This window comes from Drosophila montana, unplaced genomic scaffold, assembly GCF_035044405.1.
Source record: "Drosophila montana isolate Dmon_TW-CO22-7 unplaced genomic scaffold, ASM3504440v1 contig_2178_1, whole genome shotgun sequence".
NCBI lineage: Eukaryota > Metazoa > Arthropoda > Insecta > Diptera > Drosophilidae > Drosophila > Drosophila montana.
The window spans coordinates 179,192-194,732 of record NW_026997075.1 but is presented as its reverse complement, the minus strand read 5'-3'; the positions used below and the strand labels follow the sequence as shown (position 1 = coordinate 194,732).

At 40.6% G+C, this 15,541-nt stretch overlaps 2 protein-coding genes across 3 annotated transcripts; one reads left to right on the top strand and one right to left on the bottom strand.

Annotated features, from left to right (window-relative positions):
• Positions 1 to 469: 469 nt before the first annotated feature.
• Positions 470 to 2,991, bottom strand: LOC135427293 (uncharacterized). Its single transcript, XM_064680719.1, has 9 exons — positions 2,678 to 2,991; positions 2,518 to 2,622; positions 2,313 to 2,456; positions 2,147 to 2,258; positions 1,948 to 2,081; positions 1,683 to 1,823; positions 1,448 to 1,609; positions 999 to 1,385; positions 470 to 920 (listed from the first exon to the last, which is right to left on the bottom strand). Exons 1-9 carry the CDS (start codon positions 2,876 to 2,878, stop codon positions 531 to 533), a joined length of 1,776 nt encoding a protein of 591 aa, XP_064536789.1. The 5' UTR covers positions 2,879 to 2,991; the 3' UTR covers positions 470 to 530.
• An 890-nt stretch (positions 2,992 to 3,881) lies between these two features.
• dpr18 (defective proboscis extension response 18) lies at positions 3,882 to 14,837 on the top strand. Of its 2 annotated transcripts, XM_064680875.1 has the most exons (7): positions 3,882 to 3,982; positions 10,630 to 11,008; positions 11,222 to 11,817; positions 13,238 to 13,451; positions 13,515 to 13,821; positions 13,885 to 14,009; positions 14,079 to 14,837. In XM_064680875.1, exons 2-7 carry the CDS (start codon positions 10,807 to 10,809, stop codon positions 14,198 to 14,200), a joined length of 1,566 nt encoding a protein of 521 aa, XP_064536945.1. In that variant the 5' UTR covers positions 3,882 to 3,982; positions 10,630 to 10,806; the 3' UTR covers positions 14,201 to 14,837. The 2 variants fall into 2 exon arrangements, with proteins under 2 accessions (XP_064536945.1, XP_064536946.1); XM_064680876.1 differs by lacking the exons at positions 13,515 to 13,821; positions 13,885 to 14,009; positions 14,079 to 14,837 and having other exon boundaries at positions 13,195 to 13,320.
• The last annotated feature ends 704 nt before the right edge of the window (positions 14,838 to 15,541 follow it).

The window sequence follows — 15,541 nt, the reverse complement described above, 5'->3', positions numbered from 1 at the left end:
AAAGAATTTCACACGCGGCGAACACAAGCGATCGACAGGGAAAACGCGCACAGACTAAATTCGCTCAGCCGGCTCTAGCACTAATGCAATAACAACTGAGAGCACACAACTGTCAAAGCATCTGCACTGCACATCAGCCGCAAGTGCGCGCTCCAAAGATAACGGGATCGCAAGCATTTCGACCAATGGCGTGAGCTCAGTGGACACATTGAATTCGAACTCTCTCGCTCATTGCATTCATGGCATTGAGAGAGCCAAAGGCAATGCTTAGAATTTCGTCTTCTTTGCACTGTGACGTCATCAATGCGTATTTTTGAGTGCGCTTTAAATAAAAATTAATTAATTAATCGATATTTCACTTTGAAATTAATGAAAAATTCAAATAGTTAATAATTGTTAAATTTTTTAGACCATTAAAGTGTTATGGGAAAAAATGAAAATTATAAAAATAAAAGAATTTCAAAGCAGATCTGATAAAAGTAAAGAAATTTAATATGAAAATTTGGAATTGCAATTGGGAGCCCAATGAGCTAAGCATCGCGAGGATCGGGATTCGTCTCTTTCGATTCAACGATACGTATTATGACGGGTATATCCTCGATTTTGGTCGGATTTGTGACCGAGTGCGTAAACGGCTCCACACATTCCTCCTTGAACTGTGCCCACTTACGTGTCTTGATGAAGTCCTTGAAGAGCGTCTCGCGCGACGGTATACAGCGATCCAAGTAGAAGCGCATACGCTGCCAGATGTGGCCCGGATTTTGGTCCTCCTCCATGAGCCAGTAGCGCGGTATCAGCAGGCACTGTACTGTCGTACGGGCCATGACAACGCGATGATCCCCCTTCTCGCCCACGCCGAACAGGCCGCCAAAAGTCATCGAACCGATGTCAACAAAGTGGGTCGCATAATTGCCGTCACGCTGTGCCAGGAAGGTGTATGGAAAAATGCATCGAACGTGTGTGTATTAAGTAATATATGTTTATATTTAGATATTTACGTAAGGCTTCAGGGATTTGATCGATACGGGCACACTGGACGAGCTCGTCGAGGAGGCGGTATATACCTCCGACTCCTCGGACTCCGCCTCCGTGCTGATCAGCTCCCGCTGTCTGCTCTGTCTGCTCTGTTTGCTCTGTCGACTGGATCGCCTGTCCCGGTTCAGGGATTGACGGATAGAATTGAGGTCGTCGTCATCCGTGGAATAATGCTCTTCGTCGTAATCCTCAAACTGAATGTCATGGCCAAGCGTTCGCTCCTCCACAATCGATTTGAAATAATGCGAGTGACGCGTCAGACGCGGCTTTGGCGTCTCATCCACGGGCAGCAGTCTTTTGTTCAGGAGCTTGCAGTGCGCCTCGATTTTGGCGAACTCCGCCTTGCGTTTCTGCATTCGAAAAGGGCCCCGAATAGTTGGTGGAATCAAAAAGTGGAATTCATATTTCATACCGCCTTCTTTTTATTGTATCCAGCTTCGTCCAGCGACGAGCTCGAGCGCAACAGTTCCCTAACATCGAACGGCTCCGGCTTTTCGTCCTCTGCCTCATTGTCCGAGTCCTCCTCGATCACCTTGGATAGCTCATACTGGACCTCGCCCCTCACATAGGACACCTACATAAGTGGCGGGTGGTGGTGGTGGTGGACTTTACAGACTCGAATCGGGACAAAATATGCCATTAATTACCTTCATGTGGAGGCACTGTAAAAGAACGCATTCGCCGCTTAGAACGAAGTGCACATATTGTATGCTGTCCTTCTCCTCGGGATATATTGTGCCCAAGGGTTCGTATTGCCTTAAGATGCCAAATTTGCAGGCGCTCACAATCTGTAGACGAATGGATTAAGTGTCAAGTGGGGTATGCCCCGCCTAGCTAATCGATTTCTCGAACTAAATCTGGTCACACTTCATTTTGTTCGTATTCCTAAATACAGCCACACTCAAGACTTACTTGCGAATCGCTCATAAATTTCAGATAGCTCAGCGAGGCAATCGCCTTCTTCTTTTCGATCCAAACCTTTTTCACATACGGCCTGAGCAACGCCTTGAAGTCAAAGTCATCTAGTACCAGAATTTCGCAATTAGCTGAAAGTGAGTGCATGATGATGACGATTAGCATTTGAATAAGGATTCGCTTTTAGTTCGGATACTTGTGGCCTTATAGGTATTCATTCTCAGGTCTTCCTCTAACAGCTCAATCTCACCGATCCAGTCGCCCGGTCCAAAGAATGCCTCAGGCTTCGATACGAACTTGCGGGTGATCTGCCAGATGCCAAATGAATTGGGAGCTTCCGGTTAAATGCACATTTCCGTTACCTTATTCCATATCTTTCTGGACATCTCGACCTCACCGCTGACCACAAAGTAGACACAAGTCGGCTCATCGGCCTCCTTCATCAAGGTGCGACCCGTAGTGACGACCATGAAGTGTAGGTAGGGCACCAGACGAGCTCGAATCTTCTGTAAAGAAGTTGATCAAGTCCACAATATACATATATATATATATATTAATTGATCGTACCGGCGGCACTTGGGTAAAGCAACCGAGTCCAGCGACGATTGTGCACAGGCTCTTTCGCTCGGGAATGGTCCGGGTGTGATGCGGGGTGGCTAGCAAGCCTTTTTGCTGGGATCAGATCGGTTAGGAATCCAACTGTGGTATATCCGCTCCAACCGCTTACCGCCATTGTCAATATGCCAGTCTTGTGCTTCTTGCGCACCAGCATCGCCACATTCTTCTTCACATTCAAGGTAAGGCCCTGTTCGTCCACCTCGCTGATCCATTTTTGGTTCGCAAAGGCGACTCGGACCAATCTCTTGAAACGCAATTTGGCGAGCCTCTTCCGTAGCGCCTCGTCCCCCTCCTTGTTGCGCTTGGACATGCTGGCCAATCAGGTAATTGATTAATTGCAAATTGCCTGTTTTCAATTCAAATATTTTCTCTCGTTTGTTATGTTGTGTTTTTGTATTTGTTTTGGCTGTGACTGACTTCCATATGGTAGCATATAGGTGTCTACATGTGCGAATTGAAAACTTTATAAACGTCTACTTAGTTTCAAAATTGTTGGAGGTCGTGATCCGAACCGGAACTGGGTAAGGTAGGACAGCGACCGTGCTTCTTCTCACACACAATGGAAGATTTATTCCATAGGAAGTCGGAATATTCCGTAGGAAGTCGCAATATTCCGTAGGAAGTCGGAATAGCATTCGTTTGGGTGGAGGGTTTTCATGTTTCTAACTCCTGAAATCTACGAGACATGCTTGATAATCGATAGTTATCGATATTGAAGAAACAGCGCGAGTTATCGATAGCTTAAAATAAGCCTGACCTGTGTGTATAATATTCGCTAAATAATATTCCAAATTTAATAGACAAACAAACATTTCCGGATATAGCTAGCCCGATCTATGGGATCGGGCACTATGTTGCGATTTTGAACCTACATTTTTAAGGTAAACGATTTTATGTCGCTTTGATTACCTCGAAAGCGAATCGCTTTGTCTGCTGGCAGAGAATTCACGGAGAATTTCCTTTGCCTAAAAAGTCCCAATACGAAAATACTCTGATTGGAGTGAAACGCAAATGGACTCAGAGAAGTGCAAAGCATTTTAATGTAATTGAGCGCAAATGAGCATCCCTTGAGCAGATGCTCAAAGCACCCCTTCGCTCTGCACAAAGCTTTGGGACACATTTGGCACACTCCCCACACGGTAGACGCCAACACGGCCGTGGTGAGTAGAGAGCATCGTTGAGTGAACTGTGAGCTGGGGAATTTGAGTGTGCAGCGAACAGAGAGCTTACACTCAATGGCAGACGAGCTGTTCATTTGGATGCTTCGCAATGTGTCTGTAATTTTGCGAACGACAGTTCATTACTGTTTTCAAGGATAAGCGATGCCCACGTGCTGGCCCCGCACTGGCGAAAACATCGAAATTCAATTGTCGTCTTTGTCGCCTCTTGTGGTCGTCTCGCTGTCAACTACTCAGTAAGAACACAAACAAACTGTAAATAGGCAAGAAAAAGAAAAAAAAAACAAAAAAAGAGCAAAAAAAAAAGTTAAAAAAAAAATGATGCTGAAGAGAAACTATTTGAAATATTCGACAAAAACCGAAAGAGTTAATGAGCAAATACCGTTACGCGCGTTAAAAATACAAGCTCTGTTTATTTTTTGTTAATGTTTTTGATGTTGTTGTTGTTTTCTTTTTTTTTTTTTTGCCAAATGCAAACAAGTGCCAGTGATGTGATGTGTCGCAAATGCCGAAAAGGATAACAAGTATTTAAAATAAAAACTTGCATCTAATCGCATTAGCCGATTTTGGGAATACAAATCGTAAAAACATTTTAAACCGGGTTAGTGAAAGTTGTAACAATTAAATTAAACACACACGCACACACACACATACACAAATCGACAGGAGATTAATCCACTTGCTGCTGCATCCGTCGCATCCGTCGGCGTCCTTTTATTGCTGCATCCCATTTTCTGCTCGACAAACATTTACAGTTTTTCTACTTGTTCTTCTTCTTCGTCTTCATTTTTGTGTTTACCGGATATTTAACCTGGCGCCGGCATCTTGTAGCCCAAGGCGCCTTTTGTGTCGTTATTTGTTTAATTTTATGAAAACTAACAATAAAATAACTCTCGATCTAGGAACGTATGGAACTGTGTGTCGATGTGTGAGCTAACTTAATCAAGCTATAAATCTTAAAGTATTTTCTGGTATATACTAGAAAATACTTTAAGATTTGTAACTTGTTCTCAAAAATATTTATTATTCCTGTTTCTTTGTTACAAGTTTTTTCGCGTTCGTAAAATTGTTTAAGTGAAACCCGATAAAATAATACAAAATCTATATGAATTTCTGGAATAATAGAACAATTGATAAAAAAGCGACGACTTTCTCTCGCGCTATTTTTTTTTAATTTTTCTTTAGTGTTTGGTTCTGGATACTCTTTTTGTGCTTTGTGAACCTCAAAATGAGTAAAAGTTTTGTGAGCTTAAATTGATTGGGTCTCTCACATTCAAGATTTTTGGATTATATTTTACTGCTTCCTTTCCATATCTCTCTTTCTCGCTCTCTCCCTCTCTCTCTCTCTCTTTCCTGATTAATGTTAAGTTTTTGATTTGAGGTCCCCACAAAATTGGTTTCTTTCTCCCAACTCTCTTGCTCTATCTCGCTAATTTGCCCTCTCTCTCTCTCGATTTATCTCTCTTTTTCTGATTCCCTCTCTTTTTCTCTCATTAATGCAAAGTTTTTGACATTTTCGTTAATTTTTGATCCCCAACAAATTAGTTTCTCGAAAAACATCGCTTCTTTCCAACTCTTTCGCTCTATCCCTCTGTTTTCTCTCTTCCTCTCACTCTCTCTCTCTCTCTTTCTCCATTTCACTCTCTTTTTCCCTCATTAATGCAAAGTCTTGACATTTTAATTGGTTTTAGGTCCCCAACCAATTGGTTTCTTTCTCTCAACTCTCTCGCGACATCTCTCTTTTTTTCCGCTCTCTCTCTCTCTCTCTCTCTCTCTCTCTCTTTCTTTCTCTTTCCATCATAAATGTAAAGTTTTGTCACCTTTCGGTTGGTTTTTCTCTCAATCTCCCTCTCTCTCTCTATCTCTACTTCTCCCTCCCTCTCTCTCTCTCTCTGTCTCTGTCTCTGTCTCTGTCTCTTTCTCTTTCACTCTCAATCTCCCTCTCTCTCCCTCCCCGCTTTTTGACCTTTAGCTCTATAATAATATGAAGAAATACCTTTTAAATTATTTTTAAGAATCGCAGCTCGTTAATGCCTCCATTTCCGCTGCTCTCTCTCTCCCCCCCCCCCCCGCCCCCTTCCCTCCTCACAAAAAACTACGTGCTTTAATTAACTCATTTTAAATGTAATTCGGTTGAGGTAGCCCATCAAACTCAGGCAAATATAAATTTTTGATTAATGTGGTGTGAATAATGTATTCACATTAAAACAATTAGTTTGGTTAAACCAACATTGTGGTAAAGTGCAAATACATACATTGAGGCAGGTATGCGTATGTATGTGTGCACACATAATATTCAAGTGTTGTTGCATGCCCCACAGAAATTTTCCTGTCATTTACATAGCTTACGGTAGTTCGTTGTCTCTCCAAAGATTCAAAGCTTAATAAATGCAGATAAGTTAAACAATATCATATTTTATTTAAAACATTTAAGTGGCCTTCCAAGCAATAATATTTGCACGACAGGATGTGCCTGATGATAATATGATTTTAAACTTCTCAAATAGCTATTTAATTTGGCTAAGAAATTGAACAAACTCTTGGCATTAAAAGCCATATAATATATTCAGTAGCTTATTTGCTTAAACGCAGATCAAATTGAACAATTGACTGGAGAATTTAATATTTTAGCCCTTTGACGCGCTACTCAAAGGGAATAACAATAATATAATATATACTTTTTCATTAAAAATGTTTTATTTTATGGCTCAATTCAAATGCTTAATTCTGCTAAATTGGTCACAGTTCAACACATGAGGGCTTTAAAGCTTAAAGCTAACTGGGCGAGGACAAAAATATAGCTTAAATATATTTAAATGTGAATATTATGGAGGTTTATTGACAAAAAATGTCTAGTATTTAGTGCTAGAAGCCGTTTTTTGAATCAAATTTAACTTAAATGCTGAAAATATTTTTGAAAAAAATCGAGAGGAAAACAGCAAAGATTTCTTTTTAAAATAATTAATGTATATATATATATATATTTCCAATTTAGATATTGCATTACCAAATAAAAAAAAATTAAGCTTTTTATTCATACCTATTATTGCTTTTATACCCAATTCAATATTTCGAGCTATATACAGAAAATATTTAAGATTGACTCAAAATATCTGATATTTCTAAAATATAAAATATATTCCTACAATATCATATTTCTATAAAATGACAATAAAGTAATATATCCGATTTCTATGGATACAAGCCCCACATGAATTATAGCTTTAATTGGTCAAAGCAAATCTTACACACATATGCACACACCCATTCGTATTACGTATACGCTCCAAATTAGTGTTGGAAAGCAACATAATATAATAATATAGTAGTATATATCCGATTTCTATGGAAACATGCTTTAACCTCGATGTATGAATTATAGCTTTAATTGGTCAAAGCAAATCTTACACACACATGCACACACCCATTCGTATTACGTATACGCTCCAAATTAGTGTTGAAAAGCAACATTAGGCAAACCGCTGTATAACACTCCTCAAGGCCTTCGGCTTTGATAAGCAGACATCTATACCACATGCCGAAACCGAAAACCGAAAACTGAAAACCGCAACCTTGTTAAATCCCGTTAACCGTACAAACACACCGCAACAGCACACAGACAAACATATACGTATATGTGTGTGGGTGTGTGTGTGTATGTGTGTGTGTGTGTGCCGAAGTGAAGTCAACAAAGTTAGCGCGTCGGCTGAGAACAGTCGTAATCCCAAGATGTCAACCGGCCGTAGGCGCCTGAAGAAGTTTCTAATCTGAATATATGCGCGTAAAACAAGAAGAATTTGGTGTAATAAACACAACGGGTGTTGGCTACGGCGTGCTGGCAGGGGGATGGCGGGTATACATAGCTAAAATGCGTACAAGACTTACGCGTAATGCGTATGAAACAAAACAAAGCACGTTTTGCACTCAATGAGGCACAGCAGGTGCTCTGCGACACACACACACATACACAAACGTGCATACATACATACGTATACATGTGCATATGTATGTGGCTACGCATGCAGATTCGAGGGTAGCTTGGACGCATATGCTAAGCGTTAAGAGCTAGTTAGTCAAAGTCAGGTAAGGAAAAGGAATTGCTGACGCTGGGCCTGCGTCTGCGTCTGGGTCTGGGTCTGGGCAAATAAAAGAGAGAGCGAAAGAAAACAGGAACGTGACAGTCTGCAGCTAGAACTCAGTTGTACAGATTACAGTTCTTTTACTCGAGTCAATGATGATGTTTCGCCTGATGATGATGATGATTATGATGACGAGGCTGAGAGCTGAGAGCAGCACGAGAATTTCATAAAATGAAATTTTGCTGTACAAGCGTCGCCATAGAGCTCATTTAAGATTTTATTGCTGCTATGTTATGAGAAAATCCTGTCCGCTTCGTGTCCGCCCCCTCCACCCTCCCCTCCCCGCCCATCTGTGGGCTCCTGGGTCCGCCCTTCAAGTGCAATTAGAATACGCAAAAGGCTTTAAGCCTTCCGTTTGTTATCGCTGTGCATAGTTTCGGGACGGTTCGCCCTTTAAAACAAAATATCGCAGCAAATGGCAAAATCAGATGTCAACAGAGGAAGAAACAAAAAAAAAAAAAATGAAAAAAAACAAAACAAAACAACAGCTAACTACAGCAACAACAAAAAAAAAAAACAAAAGCCAACGGAGAGCAGAGAGCGGAGGCGAATGTCAGCAAGAACAAGAGCAACAACAACTTCACTAATATAATATTTATTACGGTGATTATGTCTTGAGCCAAGGGCAAGCGCCGGCAACGCCTCGCACCCGCCCCCACCCCTGCCGCCTGCCGCCTGCCACGCCTCGAGCTCGTTCACACAGCCGATACAAAAGTGGAAATGAAAGTTGAGAGAGAGAAATGTAATAAGCAAGCACATTGCGGGCAGCGGGGGGGGGGGGGGGGGACAACGGGACATAAACTATGATGGACGCCAGCGATGACGACGTCGCCGTCGACGTCGCAGTCAGCGTCGACAATGAGGAGACAAAAACTTGCCGTAGGAAAACAACTTTAATTCGTTTTATTCATCTGTATTACGGCAATAAAAACTCGCTTTGAAATCAGTTTCTTGATACAAATCAAACAAAAAACAAAAAAAAAGAGAAAAAAAAGGAAATAGAAAATAGAAAATGGAAAATAAAACAACAAAAAAATAACAAGCTTTTTGTTTTCGCAACCGCGGCAGCAGCGGGATGCTGAATCAATAAGTGACGCAACGCAGTTTACACCTTTGCGCGTTAACTGTGCGATTCTCTCCGGGGACGCGTTGCCCGGACAAAGTATATTTGATTACATTTTTAATTCGATTTTTGTCTATTTTCCGGACTTTTCAATATTTAACAATTTTGTATGCAACGCTTTCGAAATAAGTTTGCAGCCGAACGTACAAACAATTTTTCACCCGAGGGAACGACTTTTCCGATTAGTGTAAAACTTGGTCTCTAATTGATTTTTAGATTTGAAAGATTTTCAAATGAATGAAAATCAATCAAATTTCTATGGGAAATAATTCAGCTTTCTAGCTGAGCTTGTAATATGCGTGGAACTTGATCAAGTTGTGACAAAAACCTAACCTAACCAAAAAAAAAAGAAGTTCTATCCTAAAAAATATACAATAATAAATATAAAATATATCAATATATACATATACATATATATATATACTTGCTGATATATATATGGCATAATATCATCTATCGGGCAATCAACACAAACTGTTTTACAGATGGGGTTTTATAGACGATTTTTGCTTCTCTCCCACTCGCATTTTCTTTTAATACAATAGTTGATGGGGTTTTAAAGAGACTGTTTTAGACTAGCCCCATGTCTCTTCTCTCTGCCTCTTTCTCTCTTTCTCTCTGTCTATCTGTCTCTTTCTCTCTCTCTCTCTCTCTCTCTCTATCCCTCTCTTTATAATCGTGTTGATGAGGTTTTATAGACGGTATTGAAGTCAAGCTCCAGATCTCTCTATTTATCTCTCGCTCTCTCGCTCCTTATAGACTTGCTTATGGGGTTCTATAGACAGTGTTTTACCCCGGCCCCATTTCTTCCTGTCTCTCTCTCTTTCTTTCTCCCTTTATAGATTAGTTGAAGGGGTTGTAATGAGACTGACTTATAACTTTCCATTTTGTTTTTATCTCTCTCTCTCTCTTTTTCTGTCTCTCTATTTATAGACTTGTTGGTGGAATTTAATTCTAGCCCCAGATTCCTCTGTCTCTTTCAACCTTCCTCTTTATAGACTGGCGAATGTTTAAGCTTACTCGCATGTCTCTCTGTCTCTCTCTCTCTCTCTCTTCCTCTCGCCCTCTCTCTCTGTCTCTCAATCGGTCTCACTCTTTATATACTTGCTGATGAGGTTTTATAGGCAGTGTTTATAGCTATCCACAGATCTCTTAGTTTCTGTTTCTCTCCGCCGTTCTCTCTCTCTGTCTCTCTCTCTTTTAGTAGACTGGTTGATGGGGTGTTTTATCCTTGTTTCAGCACAGCCCCATATCCAGTTGTCTCTCTCTCATTATACACTAAATGATAGCATCTTATAACATAGCTACATGTCTCTCCCTCTCTGTCTCTCTCTCGCTCTCTCCGTTTATTGATATGTTGATGGAGTTTTATGTGCAGTGTATCAGCCCAGCCTCATATTTCTTTGTCACTCACTTTTTCTACCTGTCTCTATCTCTCTCCGTCTCTCCCTCTTTATAGACTTGTTGATGGGGTATTTGTCTGTCTCTTCCTCCCCCTCCCACTTCCTCTACCCCTTTTCCTCTCCTCTCTCTCTCTCTCTCTCTTTAAAGTCAACCTGTTCAACCTAGACTAGACCCGCTCCAAGTTAACGCAAACCATTTTTTTTTTGTATGATTCCAGTTAATCAAAGGGAAATCTTGAAAAGAACTTTCTATGTAGACGGACAATCTCGCGATGCACGGCTTATGCTGTCTATAGCGCCTGGATGCGTCGAGGACAGCAACGTTTTGGGAATAAAATGAAGGTTTCTGATATCAAGAGGCCCGTTTATCAAAGTCACGTCATCCCGTGCAAAGGATGAGGCGTTTAAAAGTTAATAACACATCATTAGCATCAGCATCAGTCGCGGCCCAACAGCTCCCACGGACAACCCAGTTACGGAATAGCCCGGGCATAAACCTGAGCCTGAGCCCGAGCCCGAGCCCGTGCCCGTGCCTGAGACTCGTTCGGCTGCTCGCCGTTGTCACAGTGATTGGATTTCAGTTTCGTTCTGTCCTCTGTAAGTATGGGCCAGGCGGGGCCATTTCGGTTCCAATATCAGAGGGACAAAGTAAATATGTGTATGTAATGCGAGTGCCCTTTGCTTATTCCACATTGCCCGAGGAAGCGTAATGATAGAGCAATGGAATCCGGCATATGCACATAAATTACACTCTCTCGCATATGTATCAATAATCTGGGTGGGGGACGACTCTCTCTTTCTTCCGGCCAGGCACAGCAGCCACCAGTGCATCGACATCAACGACCCTCAGCACACAGAATACAAGCGCAGAAAACAATTTCTATTTTGATGAGCATAATACCACTACCAAATCGCTATCATTTCTTGCTGCGGACTCGGCAGCCGCAATTCCCGACCTCTCACCGATGCCAGCCGAGGCGATACCGACCTTACCCACAGCCCGAGCACAGGTTGGACTAACTACGCTCACAAGCGAGACCTCGATGAGAACTGCGCTTGACAGCGATGCGATCGGGAATGGCACCACGGTTAAGAATTATAATGCCGTTGAGCTCGGCTCCATGGGTTTGGCGACGGCCGCAGCGGCCACGACCAAGAGCATCAGAAGCACCATTAAACAACCCATCGATGCCACACGCTCCAGGAACCACTGGACTGTTGGCGGCTCCGCCGATGCGGAACGATCGCGCACATTTCGCAGCAAGTATCATCATGAGAACCACTATGGCCCGTTCTTCGAGGAGCCATCGAACCTAGTCGATCCGGGCAAGACTCTCGTCTCTGCAGTGCATCTATTTACCGAAGCTGTGCTCAACTGTCGCGTCGGCATGCTCAAGGATAAGACGGTAAGCGGGCTTCTTAACTAATTGATATACAAACTAATTGGCTTAGACCACAATCAGCTGTTGGTCTTAGTTAATAGTTTCCTGATTTGTCCGTGCTGGAGGACTAACAGGGATTTCCTGTTGATTCAATTGTGATATTGACTAAAGCATCAGAAACTATCGAAATGTCGAAATCTGTTTCGAGTTTACTTGGGAATTGCTTCATTTTGAGCAGTACTCAGAATATTATAGTAGAAAAGGAGAAAGTGAGAAAATCTTTGACACGCCGAAGATTTAAAACCCTTGTAGACATTTCCTATTTGAAAATATGTGATAGAAGTGAAGCTCGTTCGATACAAATATCTTGGAATACAGAATAAGAACCTTCATACTTTTTGACCGATCTACTTGATAAGTGTTCCGATATTGATAGGATTTTGCATAAAGTATATGAAAGTAGTAAATGCCGAGTTTAGTCAAGAAATATCTTGAATAACCATAAAAGTTGTCCATGCTAGAACCTTCTTTTCGACTGGTTATCCCTATGACAGCTTTCGGATAGGTGTTCCGATGTCATAAGTCGTGAGACTTATAAATTGCCGAATTTGGTCAAAATATCTTTGGCAACAGAAAAGTTTCTCATACAAGAAAACCTTTTCGAATGATCGTTTCGACATGATCCCATCCGCCTGGTTCCGACATATGTATGAACTAACTCCATAGAAATGTAAAATTTCAAGACGATAGCCTTAGAACTGAGAGAGACTAGTTCAACAGACCAACGGAGAGACGGAGAGACAGACATGGCTTTATCAACTCGGCTCTTGTCGGGCTTAGAGATGTCTCCTTCCATTTCATCACAAAATTTAGAAAAAAAATAAAATCACAATTTATTTCGCAGAATAAATAATCGAATTTCTATGCCAGATGCCAAAACTCTCTAGACTATTTACTGTAATTGTAACATCCTCTGCAAGGGTATTGAAAAAATAAGAACACGCAGTCTTAAGCCAATCCCTGGAATCCCCATTACAATTGGTATTTGCATTTGGTATTTGCGCCAAATTCAATTTCGAAATCCGGCAAATTTCAAATTAGCTGGCAAAAAAAACCGTTTCAAATTCAATTTTGAATTTTTGCAAACCGCTGGCAACGTTTGAAAAGCATCGCGATGGCAACGCTGTTCAATCACAATAACAAAAAAAAAACCGTTTCTAATTAAATTTCGAATTTTTGCAAACAGCTGGCAACGTATGCGTGACATTTTTGAACCCGATGGCAACTCTGCCAAAACAATCAAATTAACAAAAAAAAAAAAAAAATAATTATCAAAAGTCAGACTAAGTGCATTTTATGCTAATCCCGCCCAGTTATTTCATGTTTTCACTACAAACACAGCTCTTTGCGCTGTCGAAATGGACTTAAAATATCGAAATTGCAGGTGATGTGGGTGAGGCGTACAACTGAGAAGGTGTCACTGCTTACCGTTGGAAATGTCACATATAGCGGCGATCCGCGCATACGAGTCAAATTTCAGTATCCGAACAACTGGCGTCTGATGATTAACCCAACGCAAAGGGAAGATGCCGGCATCTATATGTGCCAGGTTTCAACGCATCCGCCGCGTGTCTTCACCACCAACCTGACCGTATTGGGTAAGTCCATATATGCCCCAAAATCAACTAATGGGCACAATGTGTGCAATGCTTTCCGTGCAGAGCCGCCGTTGAGGATAATCGATGAGCATGAACGCGATGTGGGCGACAGATATTACAAGTCCGGCAGCACTGTGGATCTGCAGTGTCAGATATCGCGGAATTTCTATCAAAAGGAGCGCCACAACATACTCAAGTCCACGGATTCCAACAAACTGAATGAGACGGGCAGCGAACTAAATCTGATCGGCGATGCGAACCAAACATATAGCACATACTCGAGCCAGGAGCTGGAGAAATACTTTACCAACTTCATTGCATGGGCCAAGGACGAGGAGCCGCTGCCAGCACTGACCAATCGACGTTCTAGGTATGTTTCCCATCAAAATCAATGTGCGATTATTCAATGGGTTGCATTTCATTTTATTCGCAGCGTATCCGATAAATGGCTCAATAGTCGAATTTCCATACCAGATGCCAAACTCTCAGACAGCGGCAACTATTCCTGTTCACTTGGCAGACTATTTACTGTAATTGTACAGGTTCAAGTACTTACGGGTAATATCTATCACTTAAATCACAAACGAAACTTAACTTAATCATGGTAAAAAATGTTGTACATTTTAGGAGAATTACCCGCCGCAGTCCAACACAATTTAGCCCACAGATTCGACAGCTGCTTCTCGCTCTCGTGGAGTCTCTTCATCATTGTTATTTGTTTTCAAAATATCAGATCGTCGAATGCCTGATGGGAAGGAATTGGTACTCAGCATCGGATCATTAACTATATATAGTAATATAACATACAGATACGACTAAAACGAAATACTTAAATAGAGCATTTCCAATAATTTCCATATGTGTATGTGTATGCATCACGCTGTGTAACTGCTAAACTGACCGATTTGTCCAACAAATATTCGTATACATACAAATTAACATTCATAACATACATAAATATATATATATATATATATAGAGAGAGAGAGAGAGAGAGAGAGAGAGAGAGAGAATTTTCTATATCAATTTACACGACTTTCATTGATATTCTTCTTAATAAAATAAAGTCGACAACTTGTTTAATAAAATTCGGAATATCAGTTTAAGTACTCCCCCAAGAACTAGCCCAACATTTATATATACATATATTAATGTATACATATGTTTTATGTAAACAACAAAAAATCAAATAAAATTTGTTAATCTGTTTCGTTTTGAGTGTAAGTACAAGTTCAACTTTCACTTACATAAGTTATTGACATTTAATTGTGTATTTTGGCAATTAGTATGTTTGTAAATATTGTAAAATGGCAGACGTTAGAATTTCTACCTTATCTGAAATGTAAACCTCCTAAACATATAATCATTTTTTTTGTATCCCCCCCCCCTCCGCCCCATCATTTTGCTAGCCCAATTGTATAGTTAAAGTATTGTATTCAAATTGATTTGTATACATCAAGATCTTAGTTAACTTAGGTAAACTATTTGGGTGAATTATTGAAACCCGAGCATCCCCCCCCCCCCCCACAATATTGTTAAATTGCGATAATTATGTATTATCACGATTATCATGCTATATATTACAAGTAAATCAAAATACATACTTTCAAATATAAAATCTATCAAAAATTGTTTTCTTTCATCAAATTTAAGGAACTTCCTCTAATAATCCCAAATCTTTGGTATTTGTGCTTACAAAGTCTATCGATTGTGCCTGATTACTAAAAGTCCACACTAAATGCATTCACATTTCAATAATTGTTTCCACAAATTTATTGGAATTTATTTATTATTGAATTTTTTAAAGTTAGTTTAATTTCTTTTTATATCTTTTCCGTTTCGTAGCAATTAGGTTTTCAGTGACTGCCATTGCAGTCTGCTTTTGTCCGGCACATTTACAAGGCTATAGGAAATCAAACAGTTAGAATTCCAACTGAGAACTTTGCCGAAATCCTATTGGAAATTTTGCGCAAGTCGCAATTTAATTGGCATCTAAATAGTATTCTGATGCTTACCAGACATTATTACTTATTGGCCCTTTACATGCAGATTTATGACTGTATTTCACAAATTTGATATAAACTCTCTAA

Coding starts and splice junctions, on each gene's coding strand:
- LOC135427293 (XM_064680719.1), bottom strand. CDS start 2,878: ATGTCCAAGCGCAACAAGGAGGGGGACGAGGCGCTACGGAAGAGGCTC. Junction 2,623..2,677: donor CTGGCATATTGACAATGGCG/GTAAGCGGTTGG, acceptor ATCTGATCCCAG/CAAAAAGGCTTGCTAGCCAC. Junction 921..998: donor TCAAATCCCTGAAGCCTTAC/GTAAATATCTAA, acceptor TTCCTGGCACAG/CGTGACGGCAATTATGCGAC.
- dpr18 (XM_064680875.1), top strand. CDS start 10,807: ATGAGGCGTTTAAAAGTTAATAACACATCATTAGCATCAGCATCAGTC. Junction 13,822..13,884: donor CTGACCAATCGACGTTCTAG/GTATGTTTCCCA, acceptor TTTTATTCGCAG/CGTATCCGATAAATGGCTCA. Junction 14,010..14,078: donor ACAGGTTCAAGTACTTACGG/GTAATATCTATC, acceptor TGTACATTTTAG/GAGAATTACCCGCCGCAGTC.